The sequence below is a fragment of the Euleptes europaea genome, chromosome 19 (assembly GCF_029931775.1).
Source record: "Euleptes europaea isolate rEulEur1 chromosome 19, rEulEur1.hap1, whole genome shotgun sequence".
In the NCBI taxonomy this organism is placed as follows: Eukaryota; Metazoa; Chordata; class Lepidosauria; order Squamata; family Sphaerodactylidae; genus Euleptes; species Euleptes europaea.
The window spans coordinates 23,812,133-23,833,814 of record NC_079330.1 but is presented as its reverse complement, the minus strand read 5'-3'; the positions used below and the strand labels follow the sequence as shown (position 1 = coordinate 23,833,814).

Sequence of the window (21,682 nt, the reverse complement as noted above, 5' to 3'; positions counted from 1 at the left end):
CCCTGTTCAGTGCAGGATCAGCCTAGAGCATCCTTGACAAGTGCTTGTCCAGCCTCTGCTTGAAGACTGCCAGAGAGGAGGTGCTCACCACCTCTCTAGGCAGCCGATTCCACTGCTGAACTACTTACTGTAAAAAAAAATCTTCCTAAAGTCAGGGGCTTTGGGGTGTGATTTCCTACCAGCCATTTTAAAGCTCTTCTCTCTGCCTACCCTGAAGGCTCAGCACGGCCGACACCGCCAAAGCATAAGAATGTCTTCATTACAACAGTAGAAAAGAGCAAGAGTCCAGTAGCACCTTAAAGACTAACAACATTTCTGGCAGGGTATGAGCTGAAGAAGTGAGCTGTGACTCATGAAAGCCAGAGGTTTTGTCAATCTTTAAGGTGCTACTGGACTCTTGCTCTTTTCTACTGCTATGGACAAATTAACACGGCTACCCATCGTGATCTATCTTTGTTACAACACTCTCCTTGTCTTCTGGGGAGCGCAAGTTTTATTTTTTACGAGACCAAGCTTTGTGCCACCGTGTGCAAAGGCCTCTGGGAACAGTCATGGCCCGCCATTCGCCCAAGGGACCTGGGCTGCTCCTCCCACCATCCCCACCTTTGGTGCCCCCCCCGATTCCTTTGAATGGCATCTCTCGGAAAGGCTTCGTTGCGGCCTTGGCCTCGCTGATTCTGGACTTGTGCTTCCCTTCTGGCCTTCCTTGTGAAGATTGGCCCAGTTCTCTCTCCCTCCCCTGCTGTTGACAGACCTAAATTTCTTTTCTCCATAGGCACAAGCTGGCGGACGCAAAGACCCGGAAGTCTTTGGGCCGGGAAGAATTCCGTCTCCTGCATTATGCTGGGGAGGTGACCTACAGTGTCTCAGGTAAAGGTCCTCTGTGTAGTAATGCAGCTGTGCTCCAGGCCTGGCGAGTTATGTCCCCCCCCGCACCCGTGTCTTAAACCAGTCCCCCCTCCAAGCATCCTTGTTCTTTGCTCAAGTTCTTGGTTTCCTGTTTTCCTTCCAAGGTTTCCTGGATAAGAACAATGATCTCCTTTTCAGGAACCTGAAGGAGGTGAGTGCCAGCTAGAAGACAGCAGAGCAGTGTTAGGAGGTGGGATTTACCTCTCTGTTACTGGGTGGGCAGAAACACGTGAAGGGTTATTGTGCGTCCCCCAAAGAATTGAGACGGTGGCAGCCCAGGCAGATTGGGTGTGATTTCCTGTGGGTTCTTTTGCTTCCCTTCCAGGCCATGTGCAACTCGGAGAATCCCATAATCAACCAGTGCTTTGAGAGAACAGAGCTGACAGACAAGAAGAGGCCCGAGACGGTAAGAGCCCCAGATGGGTGGTGGCCCTTGGGTGGCGGAGGGCTCCTTGATCTGGCAGGCTAGCCCACCTGACCGCAGGGCCCGGCTCCTGCTCCTTCGAGCAGGCCAGCCCTTCCCATTGGTTCCCCCCTCACTCCTCCTCTCTTGCAGGCGGTGACTCAGTTTAAGAACAGTCTCTCTAAGCTGATGGAAATCCTGATGTCCAAGGAGCCATCTTATATTCGCTGCATTAAGCCAAACGATGCCAAACAGGCCGGTATGTCCGAGTCGGGGACTTTCTCTTGGGCCGTTCCTCTCTCCGGTGCTTGTGTGATTTGATCCCCGATGCCAGGAAGTGTCCTGGGGGGATCCTGAGCCTGGCTGTGCTTGGGGCATGAAACTCTGCCCTGCTCAGCTCGCTTTGTTCTTTCTGAGTTCTGAATTCTGGTTCACTTATAACCATAAAGCACTTCCTGAAGTCCTGAAGGTATATATCTCAAAGACTGCAAAGGCAGAGGAATTTCTATGGCCTTAGAATGATAGAATCATAGAGTTGGAAGGGGCCATACAGGGCATCTAGTCCAACTCCCTGCTCAATGCAGGATAGCCTAAAGCAGCGGTTCCCAAACTGTGCTCTACGGAGCATTTGGTGCTCCGTGAAACATCTCCTAGTGCTCCATGAAGAGATTGGAAAGAAAAATACTACTGTCTATTTGGTTTAGTATATAGGTGCTAGGTGAAAATTAGTGCTCTGTGACGAATTTATCTCTTGAAAAGTGCTCCGTGACTCAAAAAGTTTGGGAATCACTGGCCTAAAGCATCCCTGACAAGTGTTCGTTCAGCCGCTGCTTAAAGACTGCCAGGAAGGGGGAGCTCACCACCTCCCTAGGCAGCCGATTCCACTGCTGAACTACTCTCACTCTAAAAATTTTTTTCCTAATGTTCAGCCAGTACAGTTACGTCCGTAATTTAAACCCATTATTGTGAGGCCTGTCCTCTGCAGCCAACAGGAACAGCTCCTGCCCTCCTCTAAATTGTGGCAGAATGGAAGGTTCCCAGTGGCTCAACCAGTTGCTGGGTTTCAAGGGAAGGCTGACTGTGGGCCCAACAACCGCGGTGTCATGTAGCAGACCTCCTCTGAGAGCTAGCGTGGTATAGTGGTTAAGAGCGGTGGTTTGGAGCGGTGGAGTCTGATCTGGAGAACCCAGTTTTGATTCCCAACTTCTCCACATGAGCGACGGAGGCTAATCTGGTGAACCGGGTTGGTTTCCCCGCTCCTACACATGAAGCCCAGCTGGGTGACCTTGGGCCAGTCACAGCTCTTTTAGAGCTCTCTCAGCCCCACCTACTTCACAGGGTGTTTGTTGTGGGGAAGGGAAGGTGATTATAAGCCGGTTTGATTCTTCCTTAAGTGGTAGAGAAAGTCGGCATATAAAAACCAACCTTCTGCTGCTGCTGCTGTTCTGGAGCTGATCAGGCTGAAGGGTCACTTTGCTGGTACCCAGAGTCTTTCCTCACCCAGAGTGGAGCTGCCTACACCCTTCTGTGCTCCTCAGCAGTGCAGGGAGACTCGTTCCAGTGGTAATATTCCCCTTGTCCTGACTGTTTCTAGGCCGTTTTGATGAAGTTTTGATCCGACATCAAGTCAAATATCTGGGTTTGATGGAGAACTTGAGGGTGCGAAGGGCCGGTTTTGCTTATCGGCGGAAATATGAAGTCTTTCTTCAAAGGTAAGGGACAAACCAGTGGCAGCTGTCTCGGCAGCATGAGCGCATTTCTTACAGGGTTCGTGCATATTTGCTCACCAGGGCCAGCGTCAGCATACCCTGAGGTGGGGCGGCTGCCGGGGGCCAGGGCTCTCCAGCTGCCCATGCGCCCTTTTCCCACCTACTTGCTTGCAAGCGCTCTGCCATCCATGCTGCCAGCTGTACACACTGCCCAGCATTGTCAGGGAAGGGGTGTGGGAGTGATGCAGGCATCTGTGGATGCAAGGGGTGGGAGGGATGAGGAGGGGGTGGAGGAAGGATTCACAGGCATGTGGGTCAGCGGGTGAGAGGGGGAAGCATGAGAGGAAGGCCTGGTGCTGTGCTGAGGAGAAGAGGGTCCCTGGCCAGTCTCTGCCCAGCCCCCCCCCCCAAATCTGGAACCAGCCCTGGTTGCTCCCTTCTGTCCATCGCTGGTGTAGTAGTTAAGAGCCCCAGATGGGTGGGCCTTGGGTAGCGGAGGGCTCCTTGGTCTGGCAGGGTAGCCCACCTGACCGCAGGGCCTCCCTTGAGCAGGCCGACCCGTCCCACTGGTTCCCCCCTCATTGGTTCCCCCCTCCACACTAGTGGTGGACTGTAATCTGGGGAACCGAGTTTGATTCCCCGCTCCTCCACATGAAGCCTGCTGGGTGACTTTGGCCTATTCACAGTTCTCTCCAAACTCTCACAGCCCCCACCTACCTCACAAGATGTCTGTTGTGGGGAGGGGAAGAGAAGGTGATTGTAAGCTGCTTTGAGACTCCTTAAAGGTAGAGAAAAAGTGGGGTATAGGCTGAGTATCCCACATCCGGACAGCTCAGGACCAGATGTTATCCATATTTTGGATCTGTCTGTATAGTTTGTGGCAGGGAGGGAAGCTAAACTGAAGTATGTGCGCTCTGCAGCCTCCTGCTGCAGTCGACGTTCGATTTGACTCACAGCCATGCCACCTGGCCTCTCCAGAGTTCGGAAAGGCCGGGCAGCATGGCTGCAAGTCAGATCTGAACCGCCGGGCGGATCTGCCTGCATGGTGGCTTGAAGGGTCTGTTTTTTGGGTCAGTCCGGATGTGGCATGTCTGGATAAGGGATACTCAACCTGTTTAAAAACTAACTCTTCTTCTCCTTTTCCTTTTCTTTTTCCTCCTCTTTCTCCTTCTCCTTTTCCTTCTCTTCCTCCTCCTTTTCCTTCTCCATCTCTTTTTCCTTTTCCTTCTCCTTCTTCCTTTCCTTCCCCTTCTTTTCCTTCTTCTCTTCCTCCTCTGTTTGCCAGGTACAAATCTCTGTGTCCTGAGACGTGGCCCACCTGGGACGGAAGGCCCCATGATGGAGTGTCGGTGCTCCTGAAACATCTGGGTTACAAGCAGGAGGAGTTCAAGATGGGCAGGTCGGTATCTCTGCCTGGAGCCTGGCTGCGTCTCTCTCCCGAAGCAGGACAGAGTCTTTGGTGTCTTAACGGAGGTATTCTTTTTTTTCAGGACAAAAATCTTTATCCGTTTCCCTAAGACGTTGTTCGCCACGGAAGATGCCCTGGAAATCCGGAAGCAGAGCCTGGGTGTGTGATAGGTTTTTGGCAGATGTGTTTTAAGTTTGGGCGATCCTGTTAAGCCCCCGGTCTGGCTCCCTCTCTGCTGCCTTTGCAAACCTGCAGTTGTTTGTTTTCTTCTTCAGCCACAATGATGCAGGCAAACTGGAGAGGCTTCCATCAGCGGAAGAAATTCCAGCAGATGAAGAGTTCAGGTAGGAGTGCCACGTGGTTTTCCCTCTCCTCGTTCGTTGATTTGTTAATAGTTTCTGCACCATCGGTGAGTGAAGCAAGGTACAACCATCTACATCGGGGTCATAAGAACGGCTCTGCTGGATCAGACCAAGGGCCATCAAGTCCAGCAGTCTGTTCACACAGTGGCCAAACCAGGTGCCTTTAGGAAGCCACAAACAAAACGACTGCAGCAGCACCATCCCGCCTGTGTTCCACAGCACCTAATATAATAGGCATGCTCCTCTGATACTAGAGAGAATAGGTATGCAGCATGACTAGTATCCATTTTAACTAATAGCCATGAATACCCCTTTCCTCCATGAATATATCCATTCCCCTCTTAAAGCCTTCCAAGTTGGCAGCCATCACCACATCATGGGGCAGGGAGTTCCACAATTTCACTATGCGTTGTGTGAAAAAATACTTCCTTTTGAAAATGTGTCACCCTCCAGCTTCAACAGATGACCTCTCTTTCTAGTATTATGGGAAAGGGAGAAAAACTTCTCCCTGTCCACTCTCTCCAAACCATGCATAATTTTATAGACCTCTGTCATGTCTCCTTTTAGCTGCCTTCTTTCCAAGCTAAACAGCCCTAAGCGTTTTAACCGCTCCCCGTAGGACAGTTGCTGTAGTCCCCTAATCATTTTGGTTGCTCTTTTCTGCACCTTCTCAAGCTCTGTAATATCCTTTTTTAGGTGTGGTGACCAGAACTGTACACAGTATTCCAAGTGTGGTCTCACCATAGGTTTGTACAAGGCCACGTTGGGGTCCCCAACGTGGTGCCTGTGTTTACCATGGTGCCCGTCAACGCTTTTCCTGATGCCCACCAAGTGCTTTTAGAAAGGGGCCAGGGTTAGGTGGGCTTTTGCCCAGAAGGGCTTCTGATAGGCTATGCAGATTAAAGGGCATTTTGTTAAAGACGGCTTCTGCCTGAATTGTTACTGTTAGAGTTATGCATAACTATACTCCCAGCCATTTTGTGGCTGGCTCTGCCTTTTGCAGCAGCCATTTTGCATTTGTGCCCACCGCCATGTGTCAAACCCAGAGGTGCCTGCAGGCTCAAAAAGGTAGAAATGACTTTGTGAGTTACGGTTACCCAAAATGAAATCAGAAGAGTGAGAAGTGGAGAAGAAAGTTCACTCGTCTCTACTTAAGGGTAGATGGACTCACAATCTAGCTGTATCTGAAGAAGTGAGCTGTGGCTCACGAAAGCTCAAAACGCTGCCAGAAATGTTGTTAGTCTTTAAGGTGCTACTGGATTCCTACTCTTTTCTACTGCTAGTGACAGACTAACACGGCTACCCAACTAGCTATGGCTGTCCTTCTGCAGTTTGACACAGGTAGAATGCTAATTATTAATGCTTATCTTCCACCTCAGCTAAGAAAAAATGATATAAACACAGCTACCCATCATGATCTGTCACATTTTGGTAATTCTCGCAACATTTCAAACTTTTCCATTATTATTACAGTACATTGTATTTTTAGACATAATGCTATCGCACACTTAATAGACACTAGACTATTGTGTAAACATAGCTTTTACATGCACTGGGAAACAAACAAAAAATAATAATCCGTGTGACTCACTTTATTGCGATGGTCTGGAACCGAACATCTCCGAGTTATGCCTCTGCAGCATTTTTCTTCTTCATTATTTCCAGCCACCACCATTCAGTCTTGGTGGCGCGGGACCCTGGGACGGCGCAAGGCTGCCAAGAAGAAATGTGCTGTGGAGACCATTCGACGGTGTGTAAAAAAAGACCCAGAAATCTGTTGTCCCTTCTCCCGGGGATGAACCAGAGCAGGACCCCCCTCCTCCAGTATCACTCTTGTGCTATATATCTCTTAACCTCGCAGATTTCTCTGTGCCCCCTTTAATGCTCATGCCTCTTTGCCAAGATTGGGGGGGAAAGGGAGGGGCCAGTCGGGTCAGGAGCCCTGCTGTTCTCTCCTGACCGAGCCTCCTGCAGCATGGTGTAGTGGTTAAGAGCGGTGGACTCCAATCTGGAGCGGAGCTTTATTTATTTATTTATTTCAATTTAATGCCCTGCTCTCCCTGGCCAAGTCCAGGCTCAGAGCGGCTTAGGTAAAAGGTAAAGGTAGTCCCCTGTGCAAGCACTGGGTCATTCCTGACCCATGGGGTGACGTCACATCAAGATGTTTACTAGGCAGACTGTGTTTACGGGGTGGTTTGCCATTGCCTTCCCCAGTCGTCTACATTTTACCCCCTGCAAGCTGGGTACTCATTTTACCGACCTCGAAAGGATGGAAGGCTGAGTCAACTTTGGGCCAGCTACCTGAAACCGACTTCCACCAGGATCGAACTCAGGTTATGAGCAGAGCTTGGACTGCTACTTGTGTGTGTGAAGTGCCTTCAAGTTGCAGCTGACTTATGGCGATGCCTTTTGGGGTTTTCATGGCAAGAGACTAACAGAGGTGGTTTGCCAGTGCCTTCCTCTGCACAGCAACCCTAGTATTCCTTGGTGGTCTCCCATCCAAATACTAACCAGGGCTGACCCTACTTAGCTTCTGAGATCTGACGAGATCAGGCTAGCCTGGGCTACCCATGATTAATTGTAGACCCCTAGTGTATAATGAATCACTATTATTATTAATTATAAACTAGATAGACAATCAGAGCTTTTGAGTGCAGTACTGCAGCTTACTACTCTGCGCCACAGGGCTCCTCAGAGCATCTTACAAGATCATAATATGCCATTTAGTCAATAAGACCATTAAAACAACATTTAAAATAGCCCTATAAAATTATGTAAACCAAATATCCTAAAATTTCTGAAGGCTCCTCTAAAGTGTAAAATGAATTACAACTAGGTAAGCAGATGGAACTAAGTACAACAGCGATGAGGGTTAGGGAGGCCAGCAGTAGGAAACCGTAGCTGGCCTCAATCATAAGCCTGGTGGAATAGCTCTGTTTTACAGGCCCTGCGGATCTCTGAGGTCCCACAGGGCCCTGGTCTCACTAGAGAGGCTATTTCACCAGGCGGGGCCAGGGCCAAAAAAGTCCTGGCCGAGGCCAGCCGGACATTCCTTTGGCCAGGGACCAGCAAAAGATTGGTATTAGCTGAACGAAGAGTCCTCCAGGGAACATACCAGGATTCCCCACTCCTCCACACAAGTGGTGGACTCTAATCTGGTGAACTGGGTCGGTTTCCCCACTCCTCCACATGAAATCCGCTGGGTGACCTTGGGCTAGTCACAGTTCTCTCAGAACTCTCTCAGCCCCAGGAGAGGAAGGGAAGAAGATTGCAAGCCGCTTTAGCTTCCTTAAAGGTAGAGAATAGTGGGGTGTAAAAACCAACTCTTCTTCTTTTCCTTGTGACTCCCCCGCCTTCAGATTCATCAAGGGCTTCATTTACCGGAACCACCCTCGCTGCCCTGAGAATGAATACTTCCTCGACTACATCCGCTACTCCTTCCTGATGACCCTGAAGCGCAACCTACCAAAGAGTGTCCTCGACAAGTCTTGGCCAACACCCCCTCCGTCGCTGCAAGAGGTAGTTCCAGCGGACAGGGGATGTTTCTCAGGAACTGGGAGGCAAATGGGACTTGGCCCACAGAGATTCTTCCAAACTCTTTCCTTCCTCTTCATCCGTCTTCATACCATCCCCCTGCTTGTGTCTGCTCCAGTCCAAGATCCTCTTCAAAGACATGCTGTGTGAAATGGTTGTGAAGTGTGTGTTTGCATGCTGTTAAGGGTTTTGGATGGTAGGATCGAGGCATGACCGATCCTTTACCACTCAGGATCATAAAACAGCTTAGGGCTGCTGTTCCCTAGGCTAAAAAGGACCTTCTTGGCTTCATTCATTTTATTTTATTACAGCCAAAGGCCAGCGTAAAATATAAAATATACATCCTATGATGAAATTATACAGCTTCCGCTTACTGCATCTCGTCCGTACTAATTAATCTGACAGTTTGCCCATAAGGTCTTTATTCTTCATAAACGCCTTCCGTTTCCAGCAAACATAAGAGCAAAATTATGCTACGGGATATGAAATATAAGTCACCCGGTCTTCCAGTAGATAACCTTCTTGGCTTCTTCATTGCTGCCTCTGAGAACTGATAGCCAGAGAACCTTCCGAGCTGGAGAGTTTGACTCAGTGCTTTAGCATCTGCTGGGCATGTAGAAGGTCCCACGTTCAATCCCTGGTGTTTCCAGTTAAAACAATCCAGTGGGCGGTAATTTGAAGGACCTCCATCTGAGACACGTGAGAGCTGCTGCCAGTCTAAGTAGACAGTACTGACTTTGAGGGACCAAGGGTTCATGGCAGCTTCGTCTGTTCAATAGAGCAGGCAGCCAGGCCAGATAAAGGCTGCAAGGAATGTTGCACTTTTAAAGATAAGAAGGTGTGTGTATGTGTGTGTGTCTGTTTCCCAAGGCTGAGACACAGCCACTGTAGCCTCCCTCACAGAAGCCATGGGATGTGTTGCCTTCAGCAGGGGACACGAACAGTCCCCAACTTGAGAGGTGCTGGGGGATGCGTTCCCCCGCCCATTTGAGTCTTCTTTTATTATGGCTGTCTGTGGATGGAGGAGGGAGAAGGGCTTCCCTTCTTCTCCCATGCTTGAGGCTCCTAGTGGGCCCATTTCAGGCTCCATGCTTCTGCTTTTTCTCCAGGCCTCTCGGCTGTTGAGAGAACTCTGCATGCAGAACATGGTCTGGAGTTACTGCAAGAGAATCAGCCCAGAGTGGAAGCTGCAGGTAAGAAGCTGCTGGAGCTTCCCTGACGAATGCATACCCTGTCCACCTGATGTCAGGGTTTTTGGCCCCGTTGCTTTTATATATATAAATCCCAATAAATCTGGGATTTGGGACCCCATGGGGCAGTTGGCTTTTGATCTGGGGAACCGGGTTCGATTCCCCACTCCTCATGAAGCCAGCTGGGTGACCTTGGGCTAGTCACAGCTCTCTTAGAGCTCTCTCAGCCCCACCTGCCTCACAAGGTGCCTGTTATGGGGAGAGGAAGGGGGAGGCGATTGTAAGCTGGTTTGATTCTCCTTAGAAGGTAGAGAAAGTCAGCATATTAAAATCTCTTCTTCTCCTTCAAGGTGCCTGTTGTTGGGGGCGGGGGAGGGAAGGCGATTGTAAGCCGTTTTGAGTCTCCTTATGGTAGAGAAAAGCAGGGTATATAAACCAGCTCTTCTTCTTCTCATTGTCGCTTGGCTTTATACTGCTTGGGGGGCGGGGCGTGCTCTTTGCATGCCTCCATATGAGATGATTTCACCTTTGTCCGTGGCTGTCCAGTTGCCTTTCGGTTGGCCAGCGAGGGTACTGTGTCGTGGCTGCACTGACTCTTCCCCCTGCTTCTCTCCCCCTGCAGCTGGATCAGAAAGTGGTGGCCAGTGAGATCTTCAAGGATAAAAAGGACAATTATCCTCAGAGTGTTCCCAGACTGTTCCTGAACACCCGCCTTGGTAAGTGCTGCTTAGGCTGGCCATGTTTTGGACTGTCGACGAGCTGCTCCTCATTTAGGGGAAAGGCCGTGGATCAGTGGTAGAGCTTCTGCATGCCAAGCAGAGGCTAGGCAAGACCTCTGCCTGAGACCCTGGAGAACCACTGCTGGTCTGAGTAGACAATATGACTTTGATGGACCAAGGGTCTGATTCAGTAGAAGGACATGTTCTCCACTTGCCCTAGGCCTGTTATCTAAGGGTAATCTTCCTTCCTATATGGAGTCTCTGGTTAGTCCAAAGTTATGTAGAATCTTTATGCATTCAAGGTTTAATTGCCCTTTTTCAATGGTTTTGCTGGGCTGCATGCTAAAGATCCCTTTTTCAGTCTGGCTGTGTCCCTGCCCTCTTCAGTCAGTGGACTCCTTGGTACATATCCTTTTGCACTATCCTTACGTGTACCAACTTAGGCTAAAATGGATTATGCCATGTTTTAACAAATGGTCCACATCTTCTCGAGCAACTTTGGAGCAAAAGGTTCAGTTCCTCTTACTCTGACCCTCAGTGTACTTATTTTGTTGCTCGTTTTTCGGAGGCTGCAGAGAAGAGATGGAGGAAGGTGTTTTTTAGAGATGGATCTTATTTAAGTTTTATGGTTTTATTGTTCAAGACCTCTGTCTAAGAACAGGGGGAAAGAAAGAGATTCAGTATAAGGCAGCTTCATGCTTTCATGTGTGGTGTAGCTAGTATGGTGTAGTGGTTAAGAGCAGTGGTTTGGGGTGGTGGACTCTGATCTGGAGAACCGGGTTGGATTCCCCGCTCCTCCACATGAGCGGTGGAGGCTAATCTGGTTAACTGGGTTTGTTTCCCCACTCCTACACATGAAGCCAGCCGGGTGACCTTGGGCAAGTCACAGCTCACTTAGAGCTGTCTCAGCCCCACCTGTCTCACAGGGTGTCTGTTGTGGGGAGGGGAAGGGAAGGTGATTGTAATCTGGTTTGAGTCTCCCTTAAGTTGTAGAGAAAGTCGGCATATAAAAACCAACTCTTCTTTTTCTTCTTCTTCATGTGTTCATTTCTCTTGGTAGGCAGTGAAGATATAAATGCCAAAGTCCTCCAGGTGCTGGGAAACGAGACGCTGAAGGTGAGCCTTCGGACCCTGCCGGGGTCATTTCTTGAGCCGTTCAGCAGCTACTGCGCTTGCAAGTGAGGCGCGGAGGGCCCTGTAGGCTAGGTCAAGTGCAGTGATGGTCTTGGTCTTTCTCAAGGAAAGGACAATTGGAAGAAAGCCAGAAAGGCTTACATTAGCTGGCGCCTGAGAAAGGGAGGCCTGGTGACAGGGGAGGGCCCTTTGGATCCCCTTCCCTCGTAGCCTAGCTCTCAGTTAAGGGTGAGCGGCCGTTCTGTACACCGCAAAGATGTGATTTTTTTTTTTTAATCGGCCACGCTTGTTTCAGTATGCGGTTCCTGTGATCAAGTACGACCGGAAAGGCTACAAGGCCCGGCCGCGCCAGTTGCTGCTCACCCAGAACGCTGTCGTGCTAATCGAAGAGTCCAAAATCAAGCAGCGGATTGACTACGCCAACCTGACGGGTGAGCAAAGAGGGGCCGGGGCGTTTGCTAGCTCGGAGGCTGGGGTAGCCTCTTGGCTGTACTCCTATTCTGGTTTCTGTGCTCTCCCTGTGGAGAAGATTGGCTGTTTGTGACTCTCCAGCCCAGATAGTTTTATTTTTTTTGGTTTCTGAGTTTTCAAGAATAACCACCCATCTGACTCGCTGATGGCATCGGGCAGGTTAGACTGCTGTCTGTCCTTATCCTCTGGCCCCTGCCTGATTTCTGTCTGCCTCCTCAACTTGGGATGCTTTTCTGGTTCAAAAATAATGTAGCTGGACATGTTGGCTTATGGGGTGGTTCTCGTGCACCCTTGGTTAAGGCCAGCTATGGTTCCCCTTATCAGTGCTGGCCTCCCTACCCTACTCCACCATGTCTGAGTGTTTCCATCTTACTTACAGGCTCTGCATCTTGTTCGAACTTCCTACATGTCACAGTTAAATGCACCATTGAGATATGTAATTGTTTTATTCGTAAGGGCTGTTTTTAACTTCTTGTTTTTTATGTGATTGTGCAGTTTTATTGCATATTTATTGCTATGTGAGCCGCCTTGAGCCCGGCTTTTGCTGGGGAGAGCCAGCGTGGTGTAGTGGTTAAGAGTGGTGGTTTGGAGTGGTGGACTCTGATCTGAAGAACCGGGTTTGATTCCCCACTCCTCCACATGAGCAGCAGACTCTAATCTGGTGAACTGGATTTGTTTTCCCACTCCTGCACATGAAGCCAACTGAGTGACCTTGGACTAGTCACAGATCTCTCAGCCCCACCCACCTCACAGGTCGTCTGTTGTGGGGAGGGGAAGGGAAGATGATTGTAAGCCGTTTTGATTCTTCCTTAAGTGGTAGAGAAAGTCAGCATATAAAACCCAACTCCTCTTTCTCCTTCGAAATAAAATAAATAAACTGAGGCAGCTGGGCCTGCCCCAGAGGAGAACTTCTGAGCCACATGGCCCTTCCTTGCTTTGCAGGTATCTCACTCAGCAGCCTGAGCGACAACCTGTTTGTTCTTCATGTACTCCGGGAGGATAACAAGCAGAAGGTAATGATTTCCATTCTCAGGCAACGGCCATGGCATGGCAAGCTTAACCTTGATTTGGCATCTCATGACGTCCAACCAGATTCCTCAACTGTTGTGTCTACTGTGGGAGGAGGGGTGCCTTGGGGATGGGGCAATGGGCATCCTTCCCTTCCCGCACTTCTTGGCAGTCCCTGAACCTACCTGGAGAGACCTGTTTGGTTTGCTTTCAGGGCGATGTCGTCCTACAGAGCGATTTTGTGATTGAGACTCTGACCAAGATTGCCATTTGTGCCAACAAAGTGAACAGCGTGAACATCAACCAGGGCAGGTGAGTTGCCTGTGGCCGGGGAGGAGCTTGTGGGAGCTCTTGAGTTAAGGCTCAGAATTTCTTGGCCTTGCCTGCTTGCTTGGACTTGCTTGTCGGTTAGGCAAAAGCTAGACAAAACCTGGTGGCCAAGGTCCATGCCTTCTTCTGGCCACGACTGTACATTTGTGGCTCTGTATCCTGATTTTGGGTTTTTTTGTGCCATCAAGTCACAGCTGACTTATGGTGACCCCATAGTGTGTTCAAGGCAAGAGACTTTTCAGAGGTGATTTGCCATTGCCTGCCTCCGCATCATGATCACATGAAGCTGCCTTCTTTTGAATCAGACCCTTGGTCCACCAAAGTCAGTATGGTCTACTCAGACCGCCAGCGGCTCTCCAGGGTCTTAGGCAGAAGTCTTTCACATCACCTACTTGCCTGGTCCCTTTAACTGGAGATGCCGGGGATTGAATCGATAGCCTTAGAGCAGCCTTTACATTGCTGCACTTCCAAACAATGTCCACAGAATGTTTCTAAACCCCCCCCCCCAAAAAAAAAAACCTGGCCAGCGTGGAGTGGTGGTTAAGAGCAGTGGTTTGGAGCTGTGGACTCTGATCTGGAGAACCAGGTTTGATTCCCCACTCCTTCACATGAGCGGTGGAGGCTAATCTGGTGACCTGGATTTGTTTCCCCACTCATACGCACAAAGCCAGCTGGGTGACCTTGGGCCAGTCAGTTTTCTCCAAACTCTCTCAGCCCCACGTACCTCACAGGGTGTCTGTTATGGGGAGGGAAAGGTGATTGTAAGCCGGTTTGAGTCTTTCTTAACTGGTAGAGAAAGTCGGCATATAAAAACCAACTCTTCTTCTTCTTCAACATATCTGCCTATGCGGCGGGGCTGTAGAAGATCTTTTCCATTACTTCCTGGCCTGCCCTTTATACACTGAACCCCGAAATAGGTTTTTAGCAAACATTCTATCTGCATTACAATCATTATTTTATGCTGATAAATTAATTCATTTGTTATCAGATATGGATCCCTATATTTGCCCCCAAAAATGGCACTTTATGGCCTGGCGGCCAAGAAAATCAGAGAGAAGCAAATATAAATTGTGGAATGCTGGATAGAATTGAACGGGCACATTTTAATGGGCTTTTTTAGATGATATTGGTTTGTACATTTTAAAATTGCTGTTATATTGTTTTAGATTGCCTATGGTGTTATACAATAAACTACTACTACTCCTGTAACAATAGCAGCAGTAACCTAATTTACAGGGCTGCGGTAAGGGTTGTAGAAGGACATAGATGAAGTGCTTTGGGAATTGCGGGGACGGGGAAACACTACTGATTGCATTGATATTATCATCCTCATCTCATCTGCCCAGTGGTGTGTTAGTTGTGCAAGGATTGTAGGTTACGCCCATTCGTGTAGTTAACTGCCCACACTGCGGCATCTTCAAAACATTGTGAAACTTAGCTAAGGTGGAGCTGGGATGCCATAGCGGGGTTTTCTTTAAAAGATTAATATTTTTTATTTTTATAAGAAACAGAGGTAACACACATACATCATACTCATTAAGTATTAAGATCCTCATTAAGTACCTAACTGAGCGGAAGTGATACATTCCATATCATCTGACACTAATCTCTGAATCTACACAAGTATCACATCTATATGATACTTATCTGAAATTATATTACATTAATATGTTAACATCTATTATTACGCCTGACGGTCAGTATTTCTCTACTGTAATTAAAACCAGTTATTTTAATATTAAACCTAATATCTAGCTCGGGGGTCGCATAACCTAGCGGGGTTTTTGTGAGCTCTTCTTCCTTCCCTGCAGCATAAAGTTCACAGTTGGACAAGGCAAAGAAGGCATCATTGATTTCACGTCAGGATCGGAACTCCTCATAGCCAAAGCCAAGAACGGCCACCTTGCTGTGGTGAGTGTTGAGTTGCTTGGAGCCAGCATGGTGTAGTGGTTGAGAGCGATGGTTTGGAGCGGTGGAGTCTGATCTGGAGAACCGGGTTTGATTCCCCACTCCTCCTCATGAGCAGCGGACTCTAATCTGGTGAACCCGGTTGGTTTCCCCACACCTACACATGAAACCTGCTGTGTGACCTTGGGCTAGTCACAGCTCCTTCAGCCCCAACTACCTCACAGGGTGCCTGTTGTGGGGAGGGGAAGGTGATTGTAAGCCGGTTTGCGTCTCCCTTAAGTGGTAGAGAAAGGCAGCATATAAAAGCCAACTCTTCTTCTCTTCATGTCTATTCTGCTTTCCATTTGTGGAACAGCAAAATGCTTCTTCTCCCGTGACCTGCAATGCATAGCCACCAAGGAGAGTCCTGCCCTGCCTAAATTCCCTTCCCCCCCCCAACTGCTACCCTGAATACATAGTTAAGACATGGTCTTCTTGGCTTGCCCTGACCTGGATATCCCAGGCTAATCCGAGTTCGTTAGATCTCGGAAACTAAGGAGGGTCAGCCCTGGCTAGAATTTGGATGGGAGACCTCCAAGGAAGACCAGAGGCGTGACAGGGAGGCAGGCCGTGGCAAACCACCCCTGAATGTCTCTTGCCTTGACAACCCTACGGGGTCGCTGTAAGTCAGCTGCGACTTTACGGCACTGTCCACCACCTTCCTTGGCTTATGATCCCAGGTTTCTGATTTTAGCAGACTTTAGCAAAGCTCAATGTTGGCTGGGCTAAGAGATGGCCGTCTCTGGAGGCAAGGGCTTTGGACTGATGGTTGAATCACAGAATCAAAGAGAGAAGGGACACTAGGGTCATCTAGTCCAACCCCCTGCTCAATGCAGGAAATTCACAACTGCCTGCCCCCACCCCCCAGTGACCTCTACATGCCCAGAAGATGGCAAAGAAAACCCTCCAGGCCAATCTAGCCTGGAAGGAAATTGCTTCCTGACCCCAAAGTGGCAAACTGCATTACCCTGGGCATGTAAGAAAGGGCCACGAAAGCCAAGCACTGACACAATCCTTCCTGCCCTCCCTCTCACAATCTGCCTAAGTTCACAGAGTCAGCATTGCTGACAGATGGCCTCTGCTTAAGGAGAGCCACCTCCCAAGGAAGCCTGTTCCACTGAGGAACTGCTCTCACTGTCAGAAAAAGCAGTAGACAAACCTGCCATCTCTCTCGTTACCCGTCTCTTCTCAGGTGGCTCCTCGCTTGAATTCTCGATGACGAATGTTGCCTGTTTGCAAGGACTTCCCTCTGACTACTTCCTGTACCTTTGGCTGGACCGTTTCCCTGCCACCCTTTCGGGAGGAGGCGCAGGGGCTGCTTTTACCGAAATCCTTTTATCGCTACCAAAGACCTGCACATCCAAAGAATCCACCTTTTAATCGTATCCTTGGTTTACATCCTCCCAGGCGAAAGCCACCCTTCTTCCTTGTAGCACATGCGGCCTGCGCGGCCTCGTCGACTCCTGTTGCACAACAGCAAGCAAGCGAGGGAGGGGGAAACCCGCAAGAGTCGTCTCGGCCGACTTAGCAAAATGCCAAACTTTATACTATACAAAATATTCTATGAAGAATTTCCCCCCCTCTTTTAAAGATTTTTTTTGATGCTTTGTATGAAAATACTAAAAGCCATAATGTATAAAGGAGTACATTTTGTAAATACCTCCACTTAGCTCATGGTATGGGATGTTTGCACTATGAAGGACATTCTTGTCGATCGGAAGAGTCGTGGCACTCTCGCGCCTTTGCCACCTTTCCTAGGTGCAGGGGGCTCTGCTGGCCGCAGCAGCTCCATCTTGGTTTTCCCCCCACACCTTAAGAGTCGCTTGCCGGAATGGCTCGGCTGTACCTGCGCTCTGGAAACCTCTACCAGTAGCAAGGACTAGTTCAAGGTTCCCCAGCGTGGCACCCCTAGGCGCCATGATGCCCACCGATACTTCCCCTGGCGCCTGCCGAGCTTTTCAGAAAGTAGGTGGGACCACTATAGAGCAGGGCTTGCTATTGGCTGCTCCCCTTCAAATGGGTTTCCCACGATTGCAATAGCAGCAGGAGCCACTGAAAGATTGGGTGAATTAGTAAACACCCAGACTTGCAGGGGAGGAGCCGTGGCTCAGTGGTAGAGCATCTGCTTGGCATGCAGAAGATCCCAGGTTCAATCCCCCACATCTCCAGTTAAAGGGACTAGGCAAGAAGGTGATGTGAAAGACCCTTTTCTGCCTGAGAGCCGCTGCTGGTCTAAGTAGACAGTACTGACTTTGATGGACCGAGGGTCTGATTCAGTAGAAGGCAGCTTCATGTGTTCAGACTTTTCCTTCATCAGTGTGAGGTTCCAATCCCCTTTGGGGTTTGCCTTTTTATCCCCTTCTCTTTCCGCCTTCCACCTCCCTGGGCATTCGTTTCTTTTTAATCCCCTTCTGCAATTGGTTGGCAACATGAGGAGGGAGGTGTTGCATTTGACTCTACCTCCCGTGGCAGCCATTTTGGGCTTGTCTCAACCCCCTGCAGAACCATTCTGGAGCAAGGCTCAGCATCCTCAATTCCAAAGGTGCCCCACAGGCTTGACAAGAACCCCCTGGACTAGTTCTTTCCAACCAGCTTTCCTCACTTGAATCTCATGCTCAGTTTCCTTCAGAAACGCGTTTTCAAAACGCCACTTCACAAATGAGTAGGTAGTCGCTGGTGGAGCCCCACTTTCCAGACTCACAAGTGCTTCAAAGAAAATGTAATTTTTTAAAAAACAAACATTATGGCCCCTACAACACTAATCTCCATTTTGGACAACAAGTTGTTCACCATTCCCCACCCCCTTTATTTACTAGCACTTTTATGTCAAATAGTTGTTTTGTCACACCTGATCAATGCACGCCATGACTGATTCAGAGGTTTTGCCTTTTTAATCATCTATCCGCGCTTCGATCATTCTAACTTCTTAATAGGACAAATTTTAGCCAGAGAGTAACGAAGCTCTGCCACTGCGCCCCACCGGGACAACGGAGGGTTGTGATTCTCCCCCCATCCCCACGCTGTCCCCTCCATGTTCATCCATCCTTTGTGGGCAGGAGAAACAGCTTTGGTACAAAAGCCTAGAAAACATTGCTCCTTCTGTGGTCCCACGCGGAAGAAGTTTCTCTAAGGCAGGCCGAGCTGTATCACCGGCTAGAAAGCTTGCGCATGATGTATCGTTTTCGGTTACTCTGCCGAAGCCCCTGCTGGTGAGAGTGATCTCCAGAGGCCCAGTGGGTTTTCTTTTCTTGTTTGGGAATAAATGCTGTTTATGCTGTCGTGTATATAAGATATAATGCTCTATGCACTCTGCTAGGTAAATCAAGATTATACTTGCCAAATAAATTTTTACTAACGTTTTCTTGGTATCACAGCTACTGATTTAAAGTATCCTGCTTTCATAGACACGTTCGATTCATTTTTAAAGGGAACTGTATTGAGGATAGTTTGCGTCTTTGGGCACATTCTTGATACCATAAGGACGTAAGAAATGGATACTGGTCCACATACGCTGGGGATACAGCATTTCCCAGGAAAATCGTTAGGCACGCCACGGATTAATGGCCTTTTTGTTTGCGAAGGTAGTTTCCTGTGCAAGCACCGGGTCGTTACTGACCCATGAGGAGTGGGGGGTGACGTCACAGCACGACATTTACTAGGCAGTCTGTGTTTACGGGATGGTTTGCCATTGCCTTCCCCATTCTTCGACACTTTACCCCCCAGCAAGCTGGGCACTTACTTCACTGACCTCAGAAGGATGGAAGGTGGCGTCAGCCTTGAGCCAGCTACCTGAAACCAACTTCCATCAGGTCCAAACTCAGTTCGTGAGCAGAGCTTTGACTGCAGTACTGCAGTTTACCACTGTGCCACGGGGCTTTTTTTGTTTTGTTTTTTTGTTCTTAAAAAGTAAGGTAAATGTCACCCGTGCAAGCACCGGGTCATTCCTGACCCATGGGGTGATGTCACATCCCGTTGTTTCCTAGGCAGACTTTGTTTACTGGGTGGTTTGCCAGTGCCTTCCCCAGTCATCTTCCCTACCCCCAGCAAGCTGGGTACTCATTTTACCGACCTCAGAAGGATGGAAGGCAGAGTCAACCTTGAGCCAGCCACCTGAAACCAACTTCCGTCGGGATCAAACTCAGGCCGTGAGCGGAGCTTGGACTGCAATATTGCAGCTTACCACTCTGCGCCACGGGGGTCCTTTTTCACAATATTCAGCACAATAATTTAACAGTCGGAAAAGGGAAGTGACCATTCATTCTGAGCCTAAAGTGGGGAAAGGGGATATTTTCCCAAAGCTGAGCTTGTTTCAAACAATGCAAGTTATCTATCCCACCCTTTCAGGCCATAGAGATGTAAAAAGAAATGATCTTTCAGAAATTGGGTTTCAGAAAGAAGCTTCATGGTCATATTTTCAAGGCCAAGTGAGTTCTTATCCCATTCTACCAACTCAATGCTGTGACAACTTTGGTGGTAAGCAGACAAAAACCAGTTTTCTTTTTTGCTCGGAGAATTGGAAGCCGCACGGAGGAGGGCGTACTACTGGTGAACACACTTGTTCCGCACTGTCACCTCTGGCGGCTCCTTTTGGGTTGGTTTTTGTGTTGCAACGCTGACTGGCAGAGCGAGGTGCCCCTTTCTAAGCCCAAATAAAAATGCCCCAACTGTTGATGTTTCCATTTTTAATGTTTTTATTTTTCCAACTGCACTAAGATATACTTATTTGCTTCACCTGTGACACCACAAAGAGTTGAAATTATTTCTTGAAAACCAAGTTTAAAATTTTCATAAATATAACCAAACAGTACAATTCTGTGTGTTGTTTAGATAATGCATGTTATGTTGATGTAGCAGGAAGGGTTTTCTTCTCCAAGGGAAGAAAAAATGTGGAAAATGTTCCACTCAAACCGCTTCTTCTTGAGCTTATGCTGTGTCATCCTCCAAGTAAGGAAGCAGCGGCTGTTTCCCGTTCTGCGCCTCTAGGAACTGACCCTGGCACCCAAGCTGGGTGGGTGAAATAAGTTTGTTTCGGGGACAGATATCAACACACTAACAGCCATCTGAAAAGCAACAGTGTCACATAATATAGCTAAGAAAGGGTCTTAGAAGCAAGCACGACTCCAGCTAAAGATAAGGAGGGGGACAGAGCAGTAAAGCTAAAAGCAAGCAGCCTTAGACAAGCTTAGCGACCCACCTGTTGCTTGGATTGGGAAATGTTCGCCGTGAAGGGGAGAAAGGGCCGCTGATGCTCAAGCCCGTTTGGCTCATTGCCAGCTGCTGCTTCTGCATGGGCATCTGTCACCTGGCATGGGGGGGGGCAGCACCAAGCAACCGGGGCACCCGTTTCACACTGGGACTTCTCACAGCAGCCTTTGGCCTCCATCTGCATGAAAATGTGATGTCGGGCTCTTGCTCTGTCACTACCTCCCACCTTACTCGAAGTGCTTGCAAACTTGTACCTGGACCCGGAAGCTGATCGGGCGGCTTTTCCACTGCATCACCCCCCACTGTGCAGTTAATGTATGATTTGGAATTCTAGCAGCCCGCACCCATAAAAAAGGTCACTTGCACTCCACTTCCCTGCCCAACATTACCACCCTCTCCTCTCAGCAGCGAGTCACAGGAGCAGTGATCTGCTCTGGACTATCCCACAAGGGCCAAGAAACAAGGAGGTGGGCTGAAGGCAGACCCTTCCCTTGTAACCCGCTCACCTCTGCAAGCAACAAGCTTTAGAGCACGTGGCCCCCGTTTTATCTGCATAGTCAGGAGTGGTAAAGAACCAGCAGTGGCTTGGGCCAGCTCCACCTCTGGCCCTGAAGCTGGAGACAAGCCAGTCAAGGAAGGTGCCATGTGGCTCGGGACAAGTTTGCAAGGCAGTAGATCGGGGAGGGCAACTTCTTTGCAAAATGCAGTCTGGGAACGCTGATGGTAATGAGCGGCCGAGAGAAAGCAGCTGGACCGTCCAGAACTGACCCAGACAGCTGCACCGTCCTCAAAGCAGGAAACGACATTTGAAGCACCTCCCTCAAAGGAAAGGGTGACCAAACACTTTGTGAGTCTTCATTTGCACACATGTCCCCCGGAAGAGAAGGGCGGTTCCCAGCCATGTCAGCTGAGGTCTCTCTTCATTGGAAGATGCTGGCACAGCAGATGGTGCAGGAGCTCTTCTGCTGAGCCAGCTTCTCTCCTGGTTTGGACACTAAGGGCCATTAGAGGAGAGGAAGCCGCCAGCCCTGTCTGGCGATGGACAGCAGCGGAGGCATTTTCCCGGGTCTAGAAGAGAGTCGGAAGTGCGGAATCTTTACACAGCATTTTTATTTATCCAACACTCTCGCTGCTCAAATCAAGGGGAAAGCCCCAGAAGAAACCAAAAGGCAAGGAGAGATAGTTCAGACAAGGAGGACGGTGCGAGGAGTTACCAGGAAAGAAGACTGAAGCGACACAAGAAACACTTTGGGTGATGTAGGATTCCCCCACAATCCCTGCAGTGTTTTGTCAGCGCATGGCTAAAAAGGGACCGAAACATTGCTTACAGATGAGCAGAACTTTTAAACAGAG

At 49.1% G+C, this 21,682-nt stretch overlaps 1 protein-coding gene across 1 annotated transcript in view; it reads left to right on the top strand.

Annotated features, from left to right (window-relative positions):
* MYO1C (myosin IC) overlaps nucleotides 1-16,431 on the top strand; it is a 35,859-nt gene extending 19,428 nt beyond the window's left edge. The window contains exons 14-31 of the mRNA XM_056865177.1: nucleotides 776-870; nucleotides 1,014-1,060; nucleotides 1,235-1,315; nucleotides 1,466-1,571; nucleotides 2,907-3,024; nucleotides 4,307-4,420; nucleotides 4,512-4,588; nucleotides 4,705-4,773; nucleotides 6,457-6,541; nucleotides 8,151-8,310; nucleotides 9,435-9,518; nucleotides 10,138-10,231; nucleotides 11,295-11,350; nucleotides 11,664-11,799; nucleotides 12,782-12,852; nucleotides 13,062-13,159; nucleotides 14,989-15,088; nucleotides 16,317-16,431. Coding sequence (XP_056721155.1) covers nucleotides 776-870; nucleotides 1,014-1,060; nucleotides 1,235-1,315; nucleotides 1,466-1,571; nucleotides 2,907-3,024; nucleotides 4,307-4,420; nucleotides 4,512-4,588; nucleotides 4,705-4,773; nucleotides 6,457-6,541; nucleotides 8,151-8,310; nucleotides 9,435-9,518; nucleotides 10,138-10,231; nucleotides 11,295-11,350; nucleotides 11,664-11,799; nucleotides 12,782-12,852; nucleotides 13,062-13,159; nucleotides 14,989-15,088; nucleotides 16,317-16,343 — 1,618 coding nt within the window. The 3' untranslated portion in view covers nucleotides 16,344-16,431. The remainder of the gene's footprint in view (nucleotides 1-775; nucleotides 871-1,013; nucleotides 1,061-1,234; nucleotides 1,316-1,465; nucleotides 1,572-2,906; nucleotides 3,025-4,306; nucleotides 4,421-4,511; nucleotides 4,589-4,704; nucleotides 4,774-6,456; nucleotides 6,542-8,150; nucleotides 8,311-9,434; nucleotides 9,519-10,137; nucleotides 10,232-11,294; nucleotides 11,351-11,663; nucleotides 11,800-12,781; nucleotides 12,853-13,061; nucleotides 13,160-14,988; nucleotides 15,089-16,316) is intronic.
* Nucleotides 16,432-21,682: the final 5,251 nt, after the last annotated feature.